At 43.4% G+C, this 14,674-nt stretch overlaps 1 protein-coding gene across 1 annotated transcript in view; it reads right to left on the bottom strand.

The window, feature by feature from the left end:
* Positions 1 to 842: 842 nt before the first annotated feature.
* LOC119938491 (complement factor H-like) overlaps positions 843 to 14,674 on the bottom strand; it is a 40,149-nt gene continuing 26,317 nt past the window's right edge. Inside the window, exons 12-15 of the mRNA XM_038758333.1 lie at positions 12,950 to 13,132; positions 7,730 to 7,912; positions 4,828 to 5,025; positions 843 to 1,299 (exon numbers count right to left, since the gene is read on the bottom strand). Coding sequence (XP_038614261.1) covers positions 1,295 to 1,299; positions 4,828 to 5,025; positions 7,730 to 7,912; positions 12,950 to 13,132 — 569 coding nt within the window. The 3' untranslated portion in view covers positions 843 to 1,294. The remainder of the gene's footprint in view (positions 1,300 to 4,827; positions 5,026 to 7,729; positions 7,913 to 12,949; positions 13,133 to 14,674) is intronic.

Raw genomic sequence — 14,674 nt, 5'->3', positions numbered from 1 at the left:
TGGCCATAGTCTCTTTCAAGGACTGTGCAGACTCTTGACCAGGGAATATCCCCAAATACACAGCCTTGCCTTAGTAATGCCCCAAACAACCCCAAAGTGATGTCAGGGACAGGGAACCCACTTCTGGGATGGAACCAGGAGAGGGATGGGAAAATGGGAGGGGCAAAAGGGGGATTTGGAGGGATAGCGATAGCCTCTGTTGACCCATATGGGGAGTCTTCTGATCCTCCTGGGTCGAGAGGAACCATTGGTCAGGGATAACAGTGGAGCACGGTGGCACCCCAATACTTCTGTCCCCCATAAATAACACTCCTGTAAAACCCATCACTTACCAGCCCATCCTTTGGGTACTGCCATTGGGATGTTGGGACAGGAAGGGTCACAGCTTCTGGGAGGGCTCTCTTTAGGGGACTCTGTTACACTGTCGATGGAGAGTAGTTGTCTCCAACATAAAACAAGAGGAGGAAGGTAATGCCACAATGCCATCTTGATTTGTTAAAATGCAATGGAGCTGACGGGAATGTGGATTTTAATAGCTTGGCTCCAGCAGGAATAAAGGATCCATCAACAGCAATTAGTACTGTACATTGAACAAATTGCAACATTTAATGTAATTAGATTTAAAGGTCTTGCAAAATGATTTCCAGTTAAAGAAGTGTCAGAGAAATTGTTGGGTACTGCAAAGTGAAGCAAGTTTTAAGAAGGCTATTCTTACCCAGTGTGACCAAAGCACTGGATTATTTCAGTTCTTTCCAAAATATTTGTTCCCTAGGTCCTTATGCACAACTGAAGCAAAGATTGAGAAGTATGATTTATTAATTACCCAGGGATTCATACATTCATTCATTCAATTGTATTTATTGAGTGCTTACTGTGTGCAGAGCACTGTACTAAGCGCTTGGGAAGGTGGCAGATAGTTGGCAGGTCATATCTACCATGATATCAGAGTAAAGCCTGAACAGGAATTCATAATGAGCTTCAGGTAAAGGGTAAAAGTATTAATTCTGGTTTTAGTGAATCTCAACTCATTGGTGAATATTCCATATTAATTTTATATACCTTAGCTTAAGCAGTATCAACATCACTATGAATATGATTGATGTCTATTTTGTGCAGAGTGTTGTATTGGCACTTTTATGGCAAATAAAAGGAAGTATGACTAAAAAAATGATATACAAATCTTAGCTAGCAGAAAATAATACAGCATATTGTATTTTCAGATTTATCTTCAAATGTTGGCAACAAATCCACTGAGTTTGACGCTGGGCTTTTAGTCCTCATTTCTTTCCGGGGATTAACCTAAAGAAATGATACAACCAAAAGAAATGTTATGAATAAAGGTAAGATTTGTGCAATTGTATGAATTTAACAGTGAAAAGATCTGCAGTGGTACAAAACAACCACAAAGGTTGAAAAAAGGTGAGTATTTTCTAGTTAGAGAATTAGATTCAACATACTAAGTGAATCTAGAGGCTGATTCCAAGTTCTTCAGTCAACTAATTCATCAACTAATGATATCAACTGAGCACTCACTGTGGTCAGAACACTGTACTAAGAGCTTGAGAAAGTACAAAACTAAAGAGTTGGTAGACACATTTCCTGCCCACAGGAAGCTTATAGTCTAGAGTCTACAGTCTATTTATCAAAATAAATTATAGATATATGCATAACTGCACTGGGAATCAGCAATTAGGGACAGGGATCAAATGATTACAGAGTAAAGATCCAAAAGCATAAGTGATTCAGAAGGGAGAGGTAGTAGGAGTAATAAGGGCTTAAGTCAGGGGCGACCTCTTGGAAGAAATGTAGTTTTAATAAGGCTTTAAAGGAGGGGAGATTGGTGATCTGTCGTAGATGAAGAGGGAGGGAGTGTCAACTCAGAGGGAGGACATGGGCAAGGTGTTAGCAGTGAGATAGATGAGATGGAGGTACGGTGAGTTGGTTTGCATTAGGGGAGTGGAATTTGTGGGCTAGATTGTAGTGGGAAATGAGTGAGGCAAGAAGAAGGGGCCGTGCTGATTGAGATGTTTCAAGACGATGGTAACGAGTTTCTGTGTGATGCGGCGTTAGTTGGGCAACCACTGGAAGGTTTAGCAGAGTGGAGAGATGTGGACTGAATATTTTTATAGAAAAATGATTCAGGTAGCAGAGTGAAATAGGACTGGAGTGGGGAGAGACAGGTGGCAGGGAGGTCAGTAAGGGGGCTGCTGCAGTAGTTAAGGCAGGAGAGGATGCGTGCTTAGATCAACATGGTAGCAGTTTGGCTAGAAAGGAAAGGGCGATTTTCACTCTGTTGTGATGTCAGCACCTACAGGATTTGGTGACAAATTGAACATGTGGGTTGATTGAAATACATAAGTTGAGGATAATGCCAAGGTTAAGGCCTTATGAGACAGGGAGGATGGTTGTGCTATCTACAGTGATGAGAAAGTCAAGGGGAAGACAGCTTTTGGGTGGAAAAATGAGGAGTTCTGTTTTGGACATGTTAAGTTTGAGGTATTGGCAGGACCATTCAAGAAGTGCTATCCTAAAGGCAGGAGAAAATACAAGGAGGCAGAGTAGAAGAGAGATCAGGGCTGGAGATATAGATTTGGGAATCATCTGCATAGTTATGGTAATCGAAGCCATGGGAGTGAATTTGTTCTTCAAGGGAATGGGTAAAGATGGAGAGAACAGAAGAGGACCCAGAACTGAGAAGCAGTATGGTGTAATAATACTAATAATAATAATAGCATTTATTAAGTGCTTACTGTTTCAAAGCACTGTTCTCAGCCCTGGGGAGGTTACAAGGTGATCAGGTTGTCCCACGGGGGGCTCACAGTCTTCATCCCCATTTTACAGATGAGGTAACTGAGGCCCAGAGAAGTGAAGTGACTTGCCCAAAGTCATACAGCTGGCAATTGGCAGAGCCAGGATTTGAACCCATGACCTGTGACTCCAAAGCCCATGCTCTTTCCACCAAGCCACGCTGGCTTCTCTAATGGGTAGCACACGGGCCTGGGAGTTGGAGGGTCATGGGTTCTAATCCCACCTCCACCACTTGTCTGCTGTTTGCCCTTGGGCAAGTCACTTAACTTATCTGTGTGTCAGTTACCCCATCTGGAAAAAGAGGATTAAGACTGTAAGTCCCATGTGGGACAACCTGATTAACAGGTATATACCCCGGTGCTTAGAACAGTGCTTAGCACATAGTAAGCTCTTATCAAATACTATAATTATTATTCCTCCTCACCTACATTCTGCTGAGTTAGTGAGTCTTTGGACAGATCAACAGTATTTCCTGAGAGTCTGCTATGACCAGAGCTCTGTACTAAGCTCTTGGAAGAGTACAATAAAAGAAAGAGGCAAGATGCCAGGCCTCAGGGAGCCTGCAGGTCATCGGTGGAGATAGGGAAACAATTTAAATATAGTGGGAGGAGGAAGAATAACAAGGTTTAGCATAGTTGAATAAGTACAGCAGCTAGATGGCTGTAGGGATAAGTTCTGAGGATGCACATAATACCCAATGCTAAGCATGGCTGGGGGCTTCGTGTGGTCATGGAAATTAATTGAAGATGGGGAGAAGAGATCTGGAATTTTCTGGACTTGGTGGGGAGAGAGTTCCAGGACAGGGCACATGAGTAATAATGAGTTGGTGGTAGGATAGTGGAGAGTGAGGGACGAGGAGAAGGTGAGCTTGGGAGGTACAAAGAGTAAACGTTTGGGAGCAGCCAGTGAAGAAAGCCATATGTAAGAAGGAAAAAGCTTGGGAAGAGCCTCATATGCATCTTTAGTTTGATACATATTCATTCATATTTAAATACTAGATCTTTTTGAATCTACAAAATTCCACTTTGATGTTTCACTCCCTGAAATGAAACCTAGTAGTCCATTTAATTATTGCTTGCTGCCAACAGCTCATTATTATCAATTTCAAATTTTCTACTAGTTATGGATGCCGAACTGAGTAATAGATTCCCTTTTTTGAAACCCAGTGTTCTGAAACTCCTTACCCCTTGATATCTGACAGTCTACCATGCTCCCACCGTAGAATCTCTCCTAAAATCTCATCTCCTCTAAACCGTAAGCTTGCCATGGGCAGGAAACCTGTCTACTAAGTGCTTAGTACAGTGCTCTGCAAACAGTAAGTGCTTAATATATATGACTGATTTATCTCCCAGAGGCCCTCCCAGACTAAGACTTCCATTACCTCTATCCATCCTACCCTCCTTGTCTACCAGGAAATTGGCTGGGTAATGATGGCACTTATTAAGTGCTTACTGTGTGCAAAGCACTGTTCTAAGAGCTGGGGAGGTTACAAGGTGATCAGGTTGTCCCACGGGGGGCTCAGAGTCTCAATCCCCATTTTACAGATGAGGGAACTGAGGCACAGAGAAGTTAAGTGACTTGCCCAAAGTCACACAGCTGAAAATTGGTGGAGCCGGGATTTGAACCCATGACCTCTGACTCCAAAGCCTGTGCTATTTCCACTGAGCCACACTGGTACACCTTAACCACTTTGACACTCACCCAAGCCCTACAATACTTATGTCACTATTGTTATACTCCACTGTTTCCCTTATCCCAAATCTATTTCAATGTCTGTCTCCTCCTGTAGACCATAAGCTCCTCTTGGGCAGGGATCATGTCTACTAACTTTGTTGTAGTAGGTTTCCCCAAGTGCTTTGTGCAGTACTCTGCACTCAGTATCACTCAATAAAAATCACTTATCAATTGCATATAAACTCTTTTTTTTTGTTATCTTTGTGACTGCCTGAATTACTAACATAGAATAACAACAAAATTTCTTTTACTAATTACCACTGTTCAGTGAACAAGTAAACTTACTTTTAACACACTTGGGATAGGTTAATTCTCCTTGTAAACACTGTACTCTAAAAGGAGGTGATCCTGGAGCTTTCACAAATCCCAGTTTGCATGTGAATTCAATGAAATCTCCAGTTTGAGTGAATATTCTTTTCCAGTTTTCCCATCTCAAACTTATATTGTTTCTCGCCATAACTTCTGAAGATGCTGAACATGCCTCTGTCAGGATAGAATGATGATAAGCACATATTATCAGTGGTCATCAAAATCAAAGGATTTATCTAACTGGAATTACGACAAACTTCTCAGCATTAAATAAATAATTGCAGGTTGAAGATTAGCTTGTGGTCTTGTGGTCAATTTCCTATCCATCCCATCCAAGCCTACCATCTACCTCATCTTAACGTTCCTCACCTCCACTTTCTCCCTGACCCTCTCCTCCCCTCTCACTGCACCCTGACCACTACCCAGCACAGAGATTGTCTTTAGGTCTAATCCATTTTCTCGGTAAAATGGTTTCCCTTTTCCTTCTAATTCATCTTTGAGAAAAAGAATGATAGTTGGTAACTACTTGCCCCTCATTCTGAACATTTTTCTGTGCACCTTTTGTCCAGCCAAGTAATCATTTGTCATCAAATCATGGGGTCAGATTTAGTTTCTCCACACATCTTTGCAGGTGTCCAAACCCAGCCTTACTATCTTAATAGACAAAACCTGTCAAACAGGAGGTTCATCAGTTTTTTTTTTTTTGTCTGAACAGAAGATGGGCAAGGTGAGATTCTCTGTTAAGGGGCTGGAACAAATTCCTGCATTTAAAAGGAATTTTGAATTTGGAAATTCAAATTTTAAATTGCTTTTTATAGTACTTAATGTAAAAATAAGCAACAATTTCAATTTAGGAAAAAAGGTATTTCACACAATTATGGTGTTTTTATCATTCCTTTGTCATTATTGTATTTATTAATAATAATGACATTTAGTAAGCACTTACTATGCACAAAGCAATGTTTTATTAAATATTTACTATGTGTTGAGCACTGCTGCAAGCTCTGGGGTAGACACAAGTTAATCAGGTTGGGTTAACTGTCCCACATGATGCTCACAATCTAAGTAGGAGGGACAACAGTTCAGGAAACTGAGGCATGAGAAGTTAAGTGACTTGCCCAAGGTCACGTATAGTGGAAAGGGGAAGCCACGAGGCAAGAATAGAGAGGAAGTGGGGGGAGATGTGTGTCAGATAACATCTCTCCATCGTGGCAGGGGTCCTTCTTTTCCTCCTTCCCCTTCTAATTCCCCTCCGCTCCACCCCTGCTCAGAGAAGTTAAGTGATTAGTCCCCGGTCACACAGCAAGAAAGGGAGAACTGGGATTAGAATCAAGGCCCTCTCACTCCCAGACATGTGCTCTTTCCACTGCTCAAATATTTGAAGGTGCCATTGAACACACCCTGAAGTGAAGACTGGCTTCGAAGCATGGTAAGTAATGCGTCCCTTTATTGTTATATTGTACTCTCCCAAATGCTTAGTACAGACAGTGCTCTGCACATAGTAAGCACTCAATAAATACTACCGAATGACTGAATGAATGATATTCACCCCAAAGAGGAGGGATGTATCGGGGACCAGCCCAAAACATGAGACAGGAAGCCCCATCCCAGAGGGTTAGCGTGGCAGGCAGTTCCCTGAAATAATTATGATATCTGTTAAGCACTTACTATGTGCCAGACAATATACTAAATGGTAATATCTTCTGAGTCCCAGTGTCAGAGCCACCCCACTTGTGAAGAAAATTCATTGATACCTATTTCTTGAGTATTGTAATTCTGAATTGAAACCATAGTGACTTCATTAATAAGATCAAATTTATCAATATCATCAGTATAACTCTGGGTAAATCATTTAACCTCTCTGGTCTTCAATTTCCTCATCTTTAAATTGGGGATAAGATAAATTGTGAAACCTATATGGATGGGGCAGTGACCCTTACCAATTTCATAACTATGTATCTACCCCTTTGAATCTTGGTTCCTAAGAAATTCATCCATTCACTCAATTGTATTTATTGAGCACTTACTGTTTACAGAGCACTGTAATAAGTGCTTGGAAGAGTACAATGCAACAATAAACAGATGCATCCCTTATGAACAATAAGCTTACAAGTCTGGTGGGGGGACACATAGACATTCATATAAATAAATAAATTACAAATACAATAATATTAATAGTATTTGTTAAGCACTCAATATGTGCCAAGCACTTTTCTAAGCGCAAGGTAATCAGGTTGTCCCACGAGGGGCTCACAGTCTTAATCCCCATTTTACAGATGAGGTAACTGAGCCACAGAGAAGTTAGGTGACTTGCCCAAAGTCACACAGCCGATAATTGGCAGAGCCAGGATTAGAACCCACAACCTCTGACTCCCAAGTCTGTGCTCTTTCCACTAAGCCACTCTGCTTCTCATGTTCATTCCAAAAAGCACTCTGAGGAGTCTTGATCCAACAGTTACCCAAGGATGTAGGTGTAGAAAGAGAATAGAAAGGGACCAAGAACTTAACCTTGAGGGACCCTTATATTTAGGAGGTGGGAGGCAGAAGAGGAGCCCATGAAGGAAAGACTTAGCAAATACAATATATATTCTTTCCAATCACCAAGAAACTCAGCCAATTTTATTAATCATGTTAATTATTCACCCTACTGTTGCTGTTTGTTAACCTACTCGAATATCTATACCTCTGACTGAAAGCAGCGTGTGTAGCCTCATTCTCTTTGGAGGCATGGACTTAAAAACCTGTTTGGGATTCTTCACTTGATGAGATCTCAATATATTTCGAGGACAGAGCAAGTGGCATATTGTCGTTTTAATTCTCATGATCATTTGTTCACTCTTGGATCAACTCATGATGCTGGAGAATATTTTGCACTTACCTAAGCATGATGGTGGATTTGACCACTTCCCGTTTTCACACCTCACGTCTTTGGAACCGTCCAGTTTATAAAAGTTCTGACACTCGTATTCCACTTGGGCTCCCGAAGGGTATTCATGAAACAGGAATGAGGTGATGTCCCCATTGTCAATAGACGGAGGTGGTCCGCATTTTCCAGCTGCCTCTGAAAGAAGGAACATTGTATCATTAGAAGCAATTTGGCCCAGTGGAAGGAGCTCAGGCCTGGGAGCCAGAGAACCTGAGTTCTAATTCTGGCTCCTGCCATTTGCTTGCTGTGTGGCCTTAGACTAGCCGCTGATCTGGATCTTGGTTATCTCATCTGTAAAATGGGGATTTTATCCTCCTATTTGGACTGTGAAACTTACATGGGACAGAAACTCTGTCCAACCTAATTATCTTATACATAGTTCAGAGCTTGGCCCATAGTAAGCACTTAATGAGTACCATTAAAAAAAAAGAAAATCTGAGCGAGGAGACAATGTGAAGGACCAGATTCAGGTGATGTGGAATATAGGTGGTTGTCACTGCCCAGCATATAGCAGAGGTGATGAGTGTCCAGATGGACACAAGATGGCCACCCTTCTGGGACATTAAATGTGATGCCTGAATGGGAGAATTCATCTCCCTCTAAACCATGAGCTCTTTGATGATGATGATGATAATGGCATTTATTAAGCGCTTACTATGTGCCAAGCACTGTTCTAAGCTCTGGGGAGGTTACAAGGTGATCAGGTTGTCCCCCGGGGGGCTCACAGTCTTCATCCCCATTTTACAGATGAGGTAACTGAGGCCCAGAGAAGTGAAGCGACTTGCCCAAAGTCACCCAGCTGACAAGTGGCGGAGCCGGGATTTGAACCCATGACCTCTGACTCCAAAGCCCGGGCTCGCTTGTGAGGAGGAAGCATGTCTGCCACCTCTGTGGTATTATACTCTTCTAAGCACCTAGTACAGTGCCTTGCACACCATAAGCTCCCAATGAATTCATTCATTCAATTTGATCGTATTTACTGAGCGCTTACTGTGTGCAGAGCACTATACTAAGTACCACTGATTGACTGATTGATAAGGCCCTACTGAGAGCTCACCTACGCCAGGAGGCCTTCCGAGACTGAGCCCCTTCCTTCCTCTCCCCCTCGTCCCCCTCTCCATCCCCCCGTCTTACCTCCTTCCCTTCCCCACAGCACCTGTATATATGTTAATATGTTTGTACATATTTATTACTCTATTTATTTATTTATTTTACTTGTACATACCTATTCTATTTATTTTATTTTGTTAGTATGCTTGGTTTTATTCTCTGTCTCCCCCTTTTAGACTGTGAGCCCACTGTCGGGTAGGGACTGTCTCTATATGTTGCCGACCTGTACTTCCCAAGCGCTTAGTACAGTGCTCTGCACACAGTAAGTGCTCAATAAATATGATTGATGATGATGATGATGATGATTGAGCATGATGACTATCACACATAGAATGCCTGCCTGATGTTGAGTGTGAAATAACCATTTTTAGTTCATTTTTCACTGCTTCTCCTTGCCCCTGAAATTCACACGGTCTCTGCCACAGACTTGTTTGATTATTTTTACATTTTTAATTTAGGAGAAATAGGCAAAATGTATTGGGGGTGGAAAATCAATAATATTCATTAAGCACTTACTGTTGGCAAAGCACTATACTAAGCCATGAGAAAGAGCACTAGGCAGGATAGACAGGATAGACAGGATCCCCACCCTCAAGAAGCTTCAGTAGTGATCACTAAGTGAAGCCAGAGCCCAGCCTCAACTCCGGACATGGGGGGGACGTGGAGCCAAGGGGAGCCCTAGGACCAGATCTGCCCAACTGGCCATACCCCGGCAACTGCCTCCGGAGCCTACGGGGATCTGAATTTCCTGCCACACTGGTCCCCTGGGCCCTGAGGGTGAGCACTGGTGAGGCTTCGTGGAGGTGCCAGCTGTCGAGGGGGCTCAGTGCGGGAGGAACCCTGTGGGCCTGAGCAGTCTACCTGGGTTGTGGCTGAGACTGGGGCCAGGCCAGGGGATGGAGGGCATTCATTCATTCATTCATGCATTCATTCATTCATTCAATCAATCAATCAATCAATCGTATTTATTGAGCGCTTACTATGTGCAGAGCACTGTACTAAGCACTTGGGAAGTACAAATTGGCAACATATAGAGACAGTCCCTACCCAACAGTGGGCTCACAGTCTAAAAGGGGGAGACAGAGAACAAAACCAAACATACTAACAAAATAAAATAAAATAAATAGAATAGATATGTACAAGTAAAATAAATAAATAGAGTAATAAATATGTACAAACATATATACATATATACAGGTGCTGTGGGGAAGGGAAGGAGGTAAGATGGGGATGGAGAGGGGGACGAGGGGGAGAGGAAGGAAGGGGCTCAGTCTGGGAAGGCCTCTTGGAGGAGGTGAGCTCTCAGCAGGGCCTTGAAGGGAGGAAGAGAGCTAGCTTGGCGGATGGGCAGAGGGAGGGCATTCCAGGCCCGGGGGATGACGTGGGCCGGGGGTCGATGGCGGGACAGGCGAGAACGAGGTACAGTGAGGCTTCATTCATTCAATCATATTTATTAAGCGCTTACTGTGTGCAGAACACTGTACCAAGTGCTTGGGACGTACAAGTTGGCAACATATAAAGACGGTCCCTACCCAACAGTGGGCTCACAGTCTAGAAGGGGGAGACGGAGAACAAACCAAAACATATTAACAAAATAAAATAATTAGAATAAATATGTACAAATAAAATCAATCAATCGTATTTATTGAGCGCTTACTGTGTGCAGAGCACTGTACTAAGCGCTTGGGAAGTACCAGTTGGCAACATATAGAGACGGTCCCTACCCAACAGTGGGCTCACAGTCTAGAAGGGGGAGACAGAGAACAAAACCACACATACTAACAAAATAAAATAAATAGAATAGATAATAAAATAAATAGAATAGATAAGTAAAATAAATAAATATATGTACAAACATATATACAGGTGCTGTGGGAAGGGGAAGGAGGTAAGGCGGGGGCGGGGGGGGGGGGCAGAAAAGCCAGAGAGCAGAGCTCAACACTAACGTTACCGCCAACCTGTGGCTTTTGTACCCAAGACAGCTCTGCGGTTCTTTGCATTGCACGGCTCTCCCTTAACATCCCTCTCTTCTGCTGCCCCCTGAAATACAGGCTCTGCCAAACTGTCTTTCCTTATTCATTCATTCATTCAATTGTATTTATTGAGCACTTACTGTGTGCAGAGCACTGTACTAAGCGCTTGGGTGGTACAAGTCGGCAACATATAGAGACAGTACCTACCCAACAACGGGCTCACAGTCTAGAAGAGGGAGACAGACAACAAAACCAAACATGTAGACAGGTGTCAAAATCGTCAGAACAAATGGAATTAAAGCTATATGCACATCATTAGCAAAATAAATAGTAAATATGTACAAATAAAATAAACAGAGTAATAAATCTGTACAAATATATATATATACAGGTGCTGTGGGGAGGGGAAGGAGGTAGGGCAGGGGGTGGGGAAGAGGAGAGGAAAAAGGGGGCTTGGTCTGGGAAGGCCTCCTGGAGGAGGTGAGCTCTCAGTAGGGCTTTGAAGGGAGGAAGAGAGCTAGCTTGGTGGATGTGTGGAGGAAGGGCATTCCAGGCCAGGGGAAGGACATGGGCCGGGGGTTGATGGCAGGACAGGTGAGAACGAGGTACACTGAGGAGGTTAGCAGCAGAGGAGCGGAGGGTGCGGGCTGGGCTGGAGAAGGAGAGAAGGGAGGTGAGGTAGGAGGGGGCGAGGTGATGGAGAGCCTTGAAGCAGAGAGTGAGGAGTTTTTACTTGATTTGTAGGTTAACAGGCAGCCACTGGAGATTTTTGAGGAGGGGAGTAACATGCCCAGAGCATTTCTGCACAAAGATAATCTGGGCAGCAGAGTGAAGTATAGACATTGTCCCTCTATGCTCCTTGCCAGGCTCACAATGTTTTCCCCCATTCCATGTCCACCCTAAGTTGATTCTTAGCCGCCCCCCGTTACATTCTAGTCCCTGGAGAAAGATGGTCCCCTGATATGTGGTCGGTTGAGAAACCCTGAGAAGTGTATGTGAATATGTGGGTAGAATGAGAGACAGGAGTCAGAATAACTCCATGCTTACAAGCTTGTAAGACAGGATGGGTGGTGGTGTCGTCGTGAGTGAAGGGAAAGTCAGGGGGAGGACAAGGTTTGGGTGGAAAGATAAGGAGTTCTGTTTTGGACATGTCAAGTTTAGGGGAACAGGAGACAGCCAAACAGAGATGTCTTGAAGGCAGGAGGAAATGCAAAACTGCAGAGAGGGAAAATAATCCGGGCTGTTGATGTAGATTTGGGTATCATCTGCATAGATGTGGTAGTAGAAGCCATGGGAGCGAATGAGTTCCTGAAGGGAGTGGGTGTAGATGGAGAATAGAGGAGGACCCAGAACTGAACCTTGAGGGACCCCCACAGTGAAGATGTGAGAGGCAGAGGAGGAGCCCATGAATGAAAGGCTTAGTAAATGCAATACTTAATACTTCCAACCCTCAACTAATTTAATTAATCGTGAATTATTCACACTCACAATAATGCTCTTTTTCTACACCCCTGACTCTGACAGTAGCATGTGTAGTGTCAAACTCTTTAATAATAATAATAATAATAATGATGGCATTTGTTAATTGCTATGTGCCAAGCACTGTTCTAAGCACTGGGGGAGATACAAGGTAACCAGGTTGTCCGGCATGGGCCTCACAGTCTTAATCCCCATTTTACAGATGAGGCAACTGAGGCACTGAGAAGTTAAGTGGCTTGCCCAAAGTCACACAGCTGAGAAGTGGTGGAGCTGGGATTAGAACCCATGACCTCTGGCTCCCAAGCCCATGCTCTTTCCACTGAGCCACGCTGCTTCTCTAATGTTTTTAGACATTGAAAACCTGCTTGAGATTCTGCACTTAGTGAGCCATCAATAAATTTCGAGGCCTGATCAAGTGACATATTGTCATTTTAAATAGACTGTGAGCCCATTGTTGGGTAGGAACTGTTGCTATATGTTGCTGACTTGTATTTCCCAAGCTCTTAGTACAGTGTTCTGCACACAGTAAGAACTCAATAAATATGATAGAATGAATGAATGTGTTCACTCCTGGATCATCTCATGATCCCCGAGAATATTTTGCACTTACCTAAGCACGATGGTGGATTTGACCACTTCCCGTTTATACATGTCACCTGTTTGAAACCCTCGAGTTTATAAAAGTTCTGGCACTTGTATTCCACTTGGGCTCCAGAAGGGTATTCCGCAAATAGGAAAGAGGTGATATCCCCATTATCGATAGAAGGAGGTGGTCCGCACTTGCCAACTGCCCCTGAAAGAAGGAACATTGTGATTATTAGAAGCAGTTTGGCCTCGTGAAAGGAGGCAGAGAACCTACGTTCTAATGCCTAGAACTAGGAAAGTTCTGGGAACCAGGGAGATAGAGAGCAGGGGAGAACCAATAAGGGAGTTACAGAGTAATTTCTATTTACAGGTAATTTCTATTTCTATTTACAGTAGAAGCCATGGGAGCGAATGAGTTCCTGAAGGGAGTGGGTGTAAATGGAGAATAGAGGAGGACCCAGAACTGAACCTTAAGGGACCCCCACAGTGAAGACGTGAGAGGCAGAGGAGGAGTCCACAAATGAAAGGCTTAGTAAATGCAATACTTAATACTTCCAACCCTCAGCTAATTTCATCAATCTTGATTAATCAATCAGCCTAGGAACTGTCTGTATCCTGAAACCCCTACTTTCTTATGATTCATGTTAGAGGTAAGACAAATGAGTTTCATACAGGCTTTAGAACAAACGCTTGAGTTGTTTTTCTAGTAATGGTGATGGTTTGCATTGAGTCAGCTGCACTCTCCTGCCAGTTCCATTTTGACCAGTTGTAGGCAATTCTAGATGGCTGCTCAGATTTAGTTGTGTGGCCTGTAGCCACGGGACAGAAAATCTCTGCCTGTTCTCGAGAGAAATAGGCACTGTTGTGTCCTCATTAATTTTTATACAGTTATGGAGAGTAGCACTGTTGCCCGGTTGGACAGGGAGGTCAGCAAGGAGGCTAATGCAATAATAAATAATAATAATAATAATTATGGTATTTGCTAAGCTCTTCCTATATGCTAGGCATTGTACTAAGCATTGAGGTAGAGACAAGCAAATCGGGTTGGACATAACCCTTGTCCCACATAGGGTTTACAGTCTTAATCTCCACTTTACAGATGAGGTAACTGAGGCACAGAGAAGTGAAGTGACTTGCCCAAGGCCACAGAATAGACAAGTGGCGAAGTCAGGATTAGAATCCATGACCTTCTGACTCCCAGGCCTGTGTTCTATCCATTAGCAGAAGCAGTGTGGCTCAGTGGAAAGAGCCCGGGCTTTGGAGTCAGAGGCCATGGGTTCAAATCTCGGCTCCGCCAATTGTCGGCTGTGTGACTTTGGTCAAGTCACTTAACTTCTCTGGGCCTCAGTTACCTCATCTGTAAAATGGGGATTAAAACTGTGAGCCCCCAATGGGACAACCTGATCACCTTGTAACCTCCCCAGCACTTAGAACAGTGCTTTGCACATAGTAAACACTTAGTAAATGCTATCATTATTATTATTATTATTATTATTGCACCTTGCTGCTTCCCTAGTCAAGGCAGCACAAGTGTTTGGATCAGCACAGGAGCAGTCTGGATGGAGAGGAAAAGCAGGATTTTAGCGATGTTGTGAGGGTGAATGGACACCATTTAGTTACAGATTGACTATGAGGGTTGAATGAGAGAGATGAGTCAAGGATAATGCCAAGGTTACAGGCTTGTGAAACAGGGAAACACAGAGGGGAAAGTCAGGAGGAGGTCAGGGCTTGGGAGAGAAAATGAGGGGAC

Source organism: Tachyglossus aculeatus, chromosome 16 (genome assembly GCF_015852505.1).
Source record: "Tachyglossus aculeatus isolate mTacAcu1 chromosome 16, mTacAcu1.pri, whole genome shotgun sequence".
In the NCBI taxonomy this organism is placed as follows: Eukaryota; Metazoa; Chordata; class Mammalia; order Monotremata; family Tachyglossidae; genus Tachyglossus; species Tachyglossus aculeatus.
Note: the sequence above shows the minus strand (reverse complement) of the source record. Positions and strands in the feature narration are given on the sequence as shown.